The sequence below is a fragment of the Jaculus jaculus genome, chromosome 6 (genome assembly GCF_020740685.1).
Source record: "Jaculus jaculus isolate mJacJac1 chromosome 6, mJacJac1.mat.Y.cur, whole genome shotgun sequence".
Classification (NCBI taxonomy): Eukaryota; Metazoa; Chordata; class Mammalia; order Rodentia; family Dipodidae; genus Jaculus; species Jaculus jaculus.
This window is the reverse complement of record NC_059107.1, coordinates 144,092,519-144,105,586: the sequence shown is the minus strand read 5'-3', so window position 1 is coordinate 144,105,586 and position 13,068 is coordinate 144,092,519. Positions and strand designations below refer to the sequence as shown.

At 39.3% G+C, this 13,068-nt stretch overlaps 1 protein-coding gene across 1 annotated transcript in view; it reads left to right on the top strand.

The window, feature by feature from the left end:
- The window catches only part of Slc5a8 (solute carrier family 5 member 8), a 64,250-nt gene extending 51,531 nt beyond the window's left edge, over nucleotides 1–12,719 (top strand). The window contains exons 11-15 of the mRNA XM_004650216.2: nucleotides 245–331; nucleotides 3,478–3,683; nucleotides 7,199–7,302; nucleotides 10,260–10,339; nucleotides 10,671–12,719. Of these exons, the coding sequence (XP_004650273.1) occupies nucleotides 245–331; nucleotides 3,478–3,683; nucleotides 7,199–7,302; nucleotides 10,260–10,339; nucleotides 10,671–10,796 (603 nt within the window). The 3' untranslated portion in view covers nucleotides 10,797–12,719. The remainder of the gene's footprint in view (nucleotides 1–244; nucleotides 332–3,477; nucleotides 3,684–7,198; nucleotides 7,303–10,259; nucleotides 10,340–10,670) is intronic.
- The last annotated feature ends 349 nt before the right edge of the window (nucleotides 12,720–13,068 follow it).

The following is a 13,068-nucleotide window of genomic DNA, read 5'->3' as shown; positions in this document are numbered from 1 at the left end:
GGGTTTCTGTTGTCTTTGCATTTTGTTTCCTATTTTGAAGAAACAAACTGAAGCTTGAAACTGAGAAGCAGAACTTTCCAGATGCTGTTGATCTGTCTGCCAGTGACAGGGCTTCCATGTATAAAATTCTGATTTTTCAGGAGGAGATTGAACACTAACTCCTCACCCTAATGACACCACTTGAAACATCTTGTTTAGTGATTGCTTTGAGATTTCTAACTGTGACTTTATATTACCTTTCTAGGCAGCACTCAGCATCTTTGGCATGGTTGGTGGACCACTTATGGGTTTGTTTTCTTTGGGGATCTTGGTTCCCTTTGCCAACTCAAAAGTAAGTATAAATACTGGCTGTGTGTAAAGGCTACTTCCCCAACTGCAGGGGCAACTCTACACTTTTATTCTCAGTTGTAAAGACATGGTTACTTTAAGAATGCCATTAGTTGCTCATCTGTTTGACTTAAATTACTTATTTTTTAAAAATATTTTATATTTATTTATTTGACAGAGAAAGAGGGAGAGAGTGTGAAAGAATGGGCATGCCAGGGCCTCCAGCCACTGCAATGAACTCCAGACGCATGCGCCCCCTTGTGCATCTGGCTCACATGGGTCCCGGAGAATAGAACCTGGGTCCTTTGGCTATGCAGGCACATGCCTTAACCGCTAAGCCATCCTTCCAGCCCTAAATTACTTATTTTGAGTTTGATAGAGTGTAGAGTAAAATACTATGCTTGGGGACCTTGCATGTCAGAAGCTAATTAGAAGCTGCCATGTAGTGAAATTTTAAATGTTCATAGTATAAATAAAGGAGCAAAGTTTTGTGCATTTAAATTCCTGCTTTTCTTAAAAATGTATACGTAGTCTTTAATGTTATTTTTATTTATTTGAGAGGGAGAGAGAGAGAGGCAGCCCTCCATCTCTCCAGCCCTGGAACTTTGCTTTTTGACATGTGTTAGGAGTTGTGTTGGAACCACAGCCTACAGAATAACTATAGCTGCTTGTAGTACAACATTCCCTTTAAGAGGGGACAAGAAGCCAGGTGTGGTGGCACACACCTTTATCCCAGCACTCAGGAGGCAGAGGTAGGAGGAGCACCGTGAGTTCGAGGCCACCCTGAGAATACAGAGTGAATTCCAGGTCAGCCTGGGCTAAAGTGAGATCCTACCTCGAAACCCCCCCCCCAAAAATAAAAATAAAAATAAAAAAGGGGCAAGGCGCTTTTATAATTGCTGAAGTAGCTCTTTATCACTACATTCAAGTTTTCATCCAAAGATTGTCTGCCTTCCTTTGGAGCATATTTCTTCCTTTCCTCTATCACTTTCCTCCTGTCCATCTTGCTCCATCCTTCTTTCTTATACATTTCATTCGTCTTTTTTCATGAATATTTATGAGCTGAACACTGAATATTCTTGTCTTCATGAATTTTATAACTTGTGAATCCTTGATCAAGCCATGTACCATGCTGAGGGTAAGCTAAATCTGGATTTTTAATAGTTGGACCATGTTATTCAAACCTTATCTTTTTAAAATGTTTTATTTTTATTTATTTATTTACTTGACAGAGAGAGAGAGAGAGAGAGAGAGAGAATGGGTACGCCAGAGCATCCAGTCACTGCGAACAAACTCCAATTGCAAGTGCCACCTGTGCATCTGGATAACTTGGGCCCTGGGGAATCGAACCTGGATCCCTTGGCTTCACAGGCAAATAAATGCCTTAACCACTAAGCAATCCCTCCAGCCCCCTTATTATTATTATTATTTTTTAAATTTTTTATTTATTTATTTGAGAGCAACAGACACAGAGAGAAAGACAGATAGAGGGAGAGAGAGAGAATGGGAGCGCCAGGGCTTCCAGCCTCTGCAAACGAACTCCAGACGTGTGCGCCCCCTTGTGCATCTGGCTAACGTGGGACCTGGGGAACCGAGCCTCGAACCGGGGTCCTTAGGCTTCACAGGCAAGCGCTTAACCGCTAAGCCATCTCTCCAGCCCTTATTATTTTTAATATTAATTATAACAGGTCTTTTATTCCCCTCACCCCAGCTTTCGTTACCCTGGAGGCCCTCCTCAGTGGGGTTATGGTATTCACTGAAGGGTCATGAAGGTCTTAGTAAGTTCCTGTGAGGTAGCAGGGGCCAGTGTGTCAATGTTTCTACCCACTTCTGTGGCTCTTACAATCTTTCCGACCCTTCTTCTGCAATGTTCCCTGAGCCATAGCAGGCCTGTTGGCAGTCTGATTTAATGTTGAGTTCTCTGTAGCCTCTGGATTTGTTTTGATAGGTTTTGATTAATCACAGTGTTTGTCACTATCAACCTGGGACTGGTTGTCAAGCTAGCAGTAACAGTAGTGTTCATGTCATCACTTCCCCTGTAGTTTCTCCTGGGCTGTGGCAGATTTGGTAGAGGTGGCATATCTCATGATGGGCAGTTGATAACTTCTTATCTTATTGATGGATCTTGGTTCTCTTTTGTTTCCTCTGTCACATGTAAAATAAAACAGGTTTCACAAGAGTGAAAGCAGCTCAGGTTAAAGAAGAGTATGCAAATTTGAGAGTTTTAAATTTTTTAAATTTATTTATTAGAGAGAGAGAGTGAGCATGGTCATGCCAGGGCTTCCAGCCACTGCAAACGAACTCCAGATGCATGTGCCTCCTTGTGCATCTGGCTTATGTGGGTCCTGGGGAACTGAACCTGGGTTCTTTGGCTTTGCAGGCAAGCACCTCAACCACTAAGCCATCTCTCCAGACTTGGTTTCCAGTATCAGATATGAGTTCTTTCTCACTGAGCAGGCCTCATGTCTAATCAAAGAACAGTTAGTTATGCTCAGAGAGTCTAACAGAATGCCAGAGGTATGGTGGAAATAGGATATCTTAGGAAGCCAAATATCTGTAGAGGAGACAGCTTGGTTAAGTTCTTTCTTACTCCATGTCTGTTTAGCTCCAGGAAGACTTGGTTTTGACGTGTTCACTGTTACAGTCATTGGGGGAAACCCTTCTAATTATTCTGTAGCTCAATTGCATTCACAAATGTTGTTAAGTGTAAGGATGTGTTGCACATATGGTGTGCTATTTGTTCACTTGATTCAAGAAAGCCGAGAGAACAGTTGGCCTGCAGTGAAGTAAGAGGGTGGTAGGGTTTGGGGATGTGAAGGGATGAGGCAGTCAGAGCGGAGTGCTGGCCTAGGAAGTGGAGTGGAAAACATGGATGCGTATGTCACTTGAGAGTACTGAGCAGGAGTTAGTGATTGGTTAGATAGGGAAATGAGAAAGGAAATGGGGTTAGGGAGTCTCTGGGGCTCTGGACTGAGGGATAAGGACACTAGGGTATCCTTGACAAAAATCAGATGCTGCAAGACAGGAGAGTTTTAGGAAGGAAGCTGGTAGACATGGCTTTGAACTTAACTTTCTCATGTTGAATGTATTGGGAAACAAATGATATTTTTTTTCTTTTAAAAGCACTCTCATTTTTTTTTTTTTTTTAAGGGAGCACTTGTTGGTCTATTGGCGGGCTTTGTCATTTCCTTATGGGTAGGAATTGGAGCTCAGCTTTATCCGCCACTTCCTGAGAGAACAATGCCATTACCCCTGGAGACCTATGGCTGTAACAGCACATACAATGGGACAAATTTGATGACAACCACGGAAATGCCATTTTCCACCAGTGCTTTTCAAATCCACAACGTTGAAAGGTATCAAGTTTCACAATATATCTTTCGAAATTATGTGACAAATGCAGAACTCTGGTCACTTTGTCTTGTCTATAACATTGCTTTTTCCTAAGTCTGAAATGGGTAGGACACATGTGACTTTCTGGCTGTAATATTTTATTTAGCAATAGCACAAAAGACATACCTTTTTTTTTAGTTTTATAGAAATTTCTGCCTTAGCTACAGATCTAAAGGAGACTTGAATATTAGCGCAATATTATACTATGGATAAATGGTATAAAATGTAAGCATTGGCTGCATGGAGAATTATTATTTTCTTACATGAGAAGCTCAACTCCAGAAGAAATATTGCTGAGATAGTCTTTGAAATACATCCTCCACAAACTGAAAGCTACAGTTATGTTTCTATGGTGGGTAGTTGGTCTTCATTCTACTTTACTAGTCCAAATCTTTAAAGTAGTAGCAGTTTCAGCTCTGACCTATGACCTTTCTGGAGCTTTCTAATATGCAGTGTATATATGGCCTCTGAATGTTGAAGTTGTCTAATTTAATGAAATAATATAGAGCTGCTTATAGAGGAGTAGATTTTTTTTTTTGTAGAATGGTATGAGGTCAGAACTATTAAAAAAATTTTGTTGATTTTTATTTATTTATTTGAGAGTGACAGACAGACACACAGAGAGGGTCAGGACATGGTGTTTCTTTAAAATGGACACACTCTGGGGGAAAAATAAATCACCATGCATCTATCCATTATTGGCAGTCATTCATGTCCTAGAGAGAATTCTGCTACAAATGTTTGCCAGTGGGAGTTCTAGGGCATCCCAGGCAGGTAAGCTCTCCATGGGTAGGAAGAAAGGTACTTCCAGAACTGGAGGGGTATTTTAGAGGATAAGTAAAGGGCCATGGGCAGGGAGTTAAGGAAACTTCAGAGGTAGTCTGAACAAATATGACAGCTCTTCTGCATAGGGACTTATGAAGTCATTAGAGTGTCATAAAGTGAGAAAAAGATTAACTAAAGGTTAAGTAGAAGGAAATTTGAGGATTCCTCTTGTTTCCTAATTTTACTTAGCATTTGTACCAATTATATAAATGTGCACTGTGATTTTAGAATCCAAGCAAAATAGCATTTGGATTCCTGAGACAAATCAGCCCAAGTTGACTATTTGTCTTTTATCATAAAATCTCTTGTTTTTTGTTTTTTGAGGTAGAGTTTTGCTCTAGCCCAGGCTGACCTGGAATTCACTATGTAGTCTCAGAGTGGCCTCGAACTCACAGTGATCCTCCTCCTACCTCTGCCTCCCGAGTGCTGGAATTAAAGGCATGAACCACCATACCTGGCTATAAAATCACGTTTTTATGTTATAAAGTAATTATAAAATAATTTGGGTAGTAGCACTTGCATAACATTATGGGCTTGGGTTCAAATTCTAGCACCTCAAAACAAATATGCAAATAAAAAAAATTCAGCACCGGATGTGGTGGTGCATGCCTTTAATCCCAGCACTCAGGGGGGCAAAGGTAGGAGGATCCTGTGAATTCAAGGCCAGCCTGAGACTACATAGTGAATTATAGGTCAGGCTGGGCTACAGCAAGACCCTACCTCAAGAAACAAAGCAAAAACAACAAAAATATCAGTTTATAAACACAAGTTTTTGAACATGAACTGTGTACTCAGCACTGTCCTGGATTCTTATGTAATATTCACTCTAGAAAGTCTTTTAATTCCCATCCATTGTCACTCGACTCCCACTTCCCAAGACACTACATACCTAGTTTGAGAGATAGACAAACTCAGTAAGCATGAGAAGTGTCACAATTAGCACATGGTATGCTGCTAATAAGGATTTGATAAATATTGGCTAAAAGAACAAATAAGAACAAAGTAGGCTGTACAGGAACATGATGTATGAAGAATGCAGAGACTGGTTGACGCACAACAAGTCTTGGAAATCATTCTTGTTACAGAAAAATCACTTAAAGGAAACGTAGTTAAGAAACCAATCAATGAAATAATACATCGAGAGAAGTGGTATTGATGGCTGATCCTAGGAACCAGGAAGAGGAAGTGTGTAGTGCTGTCTGAGAAAGAAAGTGCTCAGGAAATATGCTTTAGTGTGTTTGCTGTTAGGATAACAGAATGTCTCAGAAGCATTACAGAAGCTGGGAAGCTTAAGAATGCAGTGCCAAGTGCCAACAGCTATGAGGTTTCGGCTCAGCCTCTGGTGAGGGACTTCCTGCTGCATCAAAACACAAGTGGAGGGCTGGAGAGATGGCTTAGTGGTTAAGCGCTTGCCTGTGAAGCCTAAGGACCCCGGTTCGAGGCTCGGTTCCCCAGGACCCACGTTAGCCAGATGCACAAGGGGGTGCACACGTCTGGAGTTCACTTGCAATGGCTGGAAGCCCTGGTGCGCCCATTCCCTCTTCCTCTCTGCCTCTTTCTCTGTCTGTTGCTCTCAAATAAAAATTTAAAAAAATATTAAAAAAAAACACAAGTGGAAGACTGGGCTACAGTCATACGTGGCTATGTGAATTTTCCTAAGTAGATGCTGAAACTTGAACTCAGGCCCTCATGTTTCAGTGGCTAGCACTTTGCTGAGCTGTCTTCCCTGCCCCACGACTTTTTGTTTTGTTTTGTTTTTGAAGGTAGATTCTCATTCTACCCCAGGCTGAGCTGGAATTCACTATGTAGTCTCAGGGTAGCCTCGAACTCAATGCGATTCTCCTTTCTCTGCTGGGATTAAAGGCATGTACCACCACACCCAGCAAGACTTAATTTTTTTAAATGTAAAATCGATAATCACATCCATCTTTGTATGCAAAATTACCTTAATATATTTTGACCATCAGAATTTCCACATTTCAAAAATTAAAAAAAAAAGAGAGAATAATGGGGGCTAGAAAGAGGGATCAGTTGTTAAAATCACTTGCTTGCAAAAGCCTGATGGCCAAGGTTCGGTTCCCCAGTGTCTTTATTAAGCCAGATGCACAGAGTGGTCCATGTGTCTGGAGTTCATTTGCAGTGGCAGACCTTGGCTCCCCCATACTTTTTTTTCAGTCTTTTTATCTGTCTCTCACAAATAACTAAATATAACATTTAAAAAAAACTTAAAAACGAGAAAATAAGAAGGAACAGCAAACTGTTATTATAATTGTCCTGGTCATGGGTTTACAGGAATACCATATAATGTTGATTATTGATTGCTCACTTACACATTGCAGGTAAGAATTGGAAAAATACTTTATTGGAACTATGTGCTGTCATGGAGTCCATAGACACCTGCTTATGACAGGTCAGAGTGAGCTAGGTGACGGTGGTCTTTGGTACCCCACGCCCATGATATTTGAAGTCCTTCCTCAAGTACATGGGCAAGGTGAAGTCAGACTTTTAATTCTTGTCTAAGTGGAAATCAGAGCAGCAGTTTATGACATTAAAACATTATTCCATGCTACGCTTTTCCCTTAGGGCTTGATACAGACGTGTAGTTGCTCGTAGCACCGCATGGAGTTTTACAGGTTTTCTTTTCATCCTTTAGGACACCACTGATGGATAACTGGTATTCATTATCGTATCTGTACTTCAGCACTGTGGGGACCTTGACGACATTACTTGTGGGGATGCTTACCAGTCTACCGACAGGTAGTTCTCAGAGCAACTTTCTTTCATTTAACTCTATAAATACAAGTTGTTACTATTTTTGTTTTATAACTCCCAGTGTTATTTCAGTATGATCCTACTAACTGACTACCACTTGAATTATTAATTAATTGAGAGCCTAGACTAGACCTAAAGCAGAGGACCCGTCGTTGTTTGAATCTTGGGCCTGCCATTTCATAGCTGCCTAAACTTCAGCTGGTCTAGTAGCTACTCAGTCTTAGCTTTCTTATCTTATGTGCAAAATGAGGGTGAGAATGATTGACTTGCCTACCTCACAAGTTGCTATAAAGCTAAAATTTCTAAACAACCTATACATAGCTATTTGTTCAGAGGTAGAGTTTTTATTCATATTATTACAATATCCCTATGGCAGGAATATCCCATTGGTCAATACTGATTCTTTGTAAACTGCAAAAAGTATTAACATGTAAGGAATAATGATTATAAAATTTATGTCTAAACAGTAGATAGCTCTAAAAATATTTATAAATTTACAAATATATTTTAAGTATTAAAGTGATGATACACACAATAGCACTTGATATCTTTATTGCTTTTTTTTTCCGAGGTAGAGTCTCACTCTAGCTCAGGCTGACCTGGAGTTCATACTATGTAGTCTCAGAGTGGCCTTGAACTCACAGTGATCCTTCCACCTCTGCCTCTTGAGTGCTGGGATTAAAAGCGTGCGCCACCACACCCGGCTATCTGTGTTGCTTTTATCCTGGGACTTTATTGAGTCTTCATAGCTTAATTTTCTTGGCCTCCTTCCTGGGTTGGGATTTCCACTGCCTATATCCCATCAGTTCTCATCTTTCTTTATTCCTTTAATCGAGTAGAGCATATCCTACATGCTTTTATTTATCTTTATTTTATTTATGTAGTAAAAATAGCTTATACTCCGACTGCCCTTTCCTTTTTCATACATTGGGAATGTCACAGTATTCCCCATAAACATTTCCTTTTCCTCTCCTTAAATTCCTTGATTCTGATAATTATATGGAGTTAAGTCCAAACAAACAGATTATTTAGTAAAACAACAAACAAACATAATTTTAACATCATTAATTTTCTTTTCTTTAAAATGTTTTATTTTTGTTTATTTATTTGAGACAGAGGGAGGGAGAGAGAGAGTGAGTGAGAATGGGCATGCCAGGGCCTCTAGCCACTGCAAACGAACTCCAGATGCATGCGCCACCATGTGCATCTGGCTTACATGGGACCTGGAGAATCGATCCTGGGTCCTTAGGCTTTGCAGCAATGTGCCTTAACTGCTAAGCCATATCTCCAGCCCTCATTAATTTTCTAAATGAACTATTCCTATCCAAAACAACAGTGAGCGCCTGGAAAAAAAAAAAAAGGCCAGAAACATACATTTCTAATGTTCTTTGACACACTAATTTTAAAGCATTCTATGGAGTAGCAGACATCTGCAAGAGTTTAGGCAGACACACTTGATTGGTGTGTCACCTGCCCCTGACTTTGCTGTGAGCTGTAGTTTGTTTCTTTATCGGTAAAATGTGGACAAAGTCATTTCCCATGTAGAAGTGAGCTGTGTCCACAGTGATGGTTCCATCCATCTCTGTCACTCCAGCAGTAAGCAGTCTTAGCTCATAGTAAGTGCTCAGTAATGTTGAACGAGAACAGCAGAGATTCTCATAATTCAAAGTCTACTGTGTGTAGTAAAGTGGTGGTTCTCAAATGTTAGAAGCTGGAAGAATGACCGTGGAAAGCTAGCAGAAAATCAGGGTTCAGAGACCCCCAGCAGGGATTCTAAATTCATCAGTCCAGGCTGAAGTCCGGTGATCTGTGTGTTAAGTGCATCTTCTAGAAGATTTGGGTAGTAATACGTTTTCAAAAATATTCGTTTTGATCCACAAAACAGCAACAAAAAGCAAATCAAAGGATTCTTTTTTTTTTTTTTTTTTTTTGTCAAACAAAAGCTCAGGGTTGGAGAGATGGCTTAGTGGTTAAGGTACTTGTGTGCAAAGCCAAAGGACCCAGGTTCAACTCCCCAGGACCCACATAAGCCAGATGGACAAGGTGTCACATGTGTCTGGAGTTCATTAGTAGTGGCTGGAGGCCCTGGTGTGCCCATTCTCTCTATCTTTCTGCCTCTCTCTCTCTCTTTCTCTCATAAGTACTTAAAAATAAAATATTAATAAAAAAAATCTTAGAGCATAGGATTTGGATGAAACATCAGTGAGTCTATTGGCTTTTGTTTAATTAAGTTATTCAATAGTTAATAACTTCTGCACACACATTCATATTCAGAGCCACTATGGGGAAATGTAGGTTTATCTGCTAAGGTGGAGGCAGATGGTTTGCTGTCTTGTGGATGGATCATGCATGATGCTTTTATTTTTTAAAATTTTTTTAAAATTTTTATTTATTTGAAAGCAATGGACAGAGAGAGAGAGAAAGAGGCAGATATATAGAAAGAGACAGAATGGGCACGCCAGGGCCTCCGGCCACTGCAAATGAACTCCGGACGCATGCGCCCCCTTGTGCATCTGGCTAACGTGGGTCCTGGAGAATCGAGCCTCGAACCGGGGTCCTTAGGCTTCACAGGCAAGCGCTTAACCGCTAAGCCATCTCTCCAGCCCGCGTGATGCTTTTAAACCACTTTCTCTATCAGTATTGGGGCAGACAACTTTGTTTACTCGAGTACCAGCTGAGGCAGTTGAGTTAAGTTTAAGAGTTGTTGTCTTTATAGTTTATCTGTTTATTTATTATGAGGCTCCATCATAGTGAGGGGTTTGCAGGATGTGAGAATAGGGAAAGAGGAATGGTGACTAAGTCTTCTGTACTATTTTAAAGTTTGCCTTTGAGTTTTATGAGTATATAGAATAAATGTATAAGTTAAAGAACTATGATGGGATGACACTGTGTAGTCATAGGTATCTTTATAATGTAATGTGAACAATGCATTTGTTTTTCAGGAGGGAGGAAACAGAACTTGGACCGAAGATTCCTGCTAACCAAACAGGACTTTTTATCCAATTTTGATATTTTTAAGAAAGTAGGTTGTTTTTTGTTTGTTTGTATCTCTTAAATTAGGGAACTGGGTTTTATGGCCTGAATCAAATACAAGTCAGTTCTCAGCCTTTTTCTTAACACAGGGATGCCCAAAAAGGATATAGATGAAGGCATGTTTCCTGTCCTCTTCAACAGTTCGTAATTTCTCCTCTCACATACGTCACTCTGCCTTGTGCTGATTTCTCCCTATCGGGCATCCGTCTTCCTCAGCTGGTTACAAGGCTGACATAGAGCAATGAGAACAGTAGTGGCAATTACCGCTGGACAAGTAAAGTTTCCTTCCTTCTAATCACCATGTTAAAATTTTCTTTCAGAAGGACCATGACCTAAGCTATAAATCTCATCCCGTGGAAGATGGTGGAACAGATAATCCTGCCTTCAACCATACTGAACTGAACTTCACGGATCAGAGCAGCAAGATGAGTGGGACTCGCTTGTGAAGCCACTCTTAATGCTAGATAATCTTACAGACTGTTGCAATTTTAAAAATGTATTTTAGGATAATCGAATCAGATGTACTTTTTTCCCATCGTGAGCATTTTGGAGGATACATTTTTATTAAGATTAAGTCATGACTTTCTCTATGTTTCTACACTGGTTGCTGAGGCTGCTACCATCGAGTTAAGACTTTCAGCATCACTTTCCAGCTGTCATATGTAAATGAAGCAACAGTTGAGGAATGTCACTGCTACATATGTGCTGAAAGGCTAATACACATATATATGCATGGTGCTTGGTGACCACATGCATATTTTTCCGTTTGGAGATGAGGAAAACTATTTTTCATGCCTTTGGTACTAGCATGTAAGTTTTGGGATTTGCCACCATCGTAACAGATGCAGAGAAGAGCTGTCTTCCTCCCCGCCCATCCTCGATTCTGAGGTGGCAGCGAAGGCAGGTGCAGGGGCAGCAGAGTGTGTCTGTGGCACCTGTGGCTTTCATTTTGCGTCCTGGATCAGCCCAGAGCATGCAGTGATGCCAGAACGGATCCTGGCTCTTCAGAGTGCTCAGCAGACGCAGCCTGTCTCAGGGAGAACATAGACTGAGGACTTCTTGTCCTCATTCCTGTGCCTTTGAGCCTGTTTGCTGAGGCTTCTGGCTAATTGGCTTTTTGTACTGTCAACTGTAATGACTATCAACTAAATAGTTCTCACCTGCATTTATGGGTTCTGACCCACCGACTTTGGCTTTGTTATGTTTGCTTTTCTAGTTTCTTGTTTGCTGCCGTGGCCTTGGCTAAGTCTTGAGACATCCAGTGCAAATCGTGCCATCAGCCTGATTCATCAGGTCCTTGCCTGTCAATTACAAATGCCTGTGGGTCTGGTATTGACAAACACATGCTTGATATAGGCACTTATGGGTTTGGTGGGCCAAGAACTTTATATTTTTAAAAATGATTAAGTTCCATGAAGTAAGATGGTGATACTTAATGATATTAAGTTGAACTTTTTGTATTCAACTAATTTGAAGTCAATTAAGTTGATGGATGGAACATCTGCTTAGTAGAAATCTTGAAATCCTAGTATATTAATATATTTAATGAGATATATTTCATAGGTAAACACTTCTTTTTTTCAACTGCTTTAGGCATATATTTAGTAAATATATGCTTCATTTCCTCTTTTAAAATTTTAATCAGCAATTTCAAAGTTGCTGAGTTGGCTGTTTATTTAGCTATATTCACAGCTAAGGGTTTGGTTATAGAATTTCTTTAATAACTTACTTTTCTAGAATATCCATATATATACAATACCCATACTGTTTGAAATATGTTTTTAAAAGAGGTTTTCAATATTCTTTAAGGAGATAGGAGAAATATTTAGGTACATAAAATGTTTTATAATTCAACAATTTTATATGTTTTTGGTCTCCATTTTTAGATGGTCATACCTTGTACATTTAGAGGTTATAACTGATGTTAAAAATGAAAAAAATGTAGAGAACAGCATTTATTTGAAGCAGAGATTTATATAGCATTTAAATTTCTTATGTATATAGATGCTATTTTTATCACTATATTTGTAAGCAAACATCAAATTCTGTGACTCTGCAATGTCTTAATGAGAAAGAATATGTCATCATGTTTGTCTCATATGATTATGATTTGAAATATAATTAATTTATTGATTCTTACTGAATATGCATGTAGAATGCTTCTACTTTGGCATTCAAAACCAGGTTATCTGAATAACTTTCTCTTTTCTGACTCCCCTGGGGTTATGCAATGTATTCTTAATGAGAAATAATATTTTGTTCTTATCTATTTTCTTTCATACACATCATATCTTTGTGACATTTGAAGGTACCAATGTTTTACTTTTACAAACACATTCAAGTACCAATAGAATTACTAAGAAAGCAAAGTGGTATTGTCATTACTTTTAAAAGAGTATCTTAATTTAAAAATATTTGGGTAAACCAAATAAGGGTAAGATGTGAATATATTATAATATAAATAATCTGCTCTTTGTTATTTTGAAGAAATAGAAAAAAAAAACTACATGAGTTGTTTGTCAATGTCTGCTTACTGCTGACAAGTTATGTGCCCTTGAATTTGCTTTCTGCTTGTTGTAATGATGATCTCACAGAAATTATGACTATAAAAGACCAGATTTAGGTCCTTAGCAGAATCGCACCTTATTAATCTAGATAGTATTACTTAATATTTCAATATGATTAAGAATCAAAATGAGAGAGAGCCATTTGCTGTTT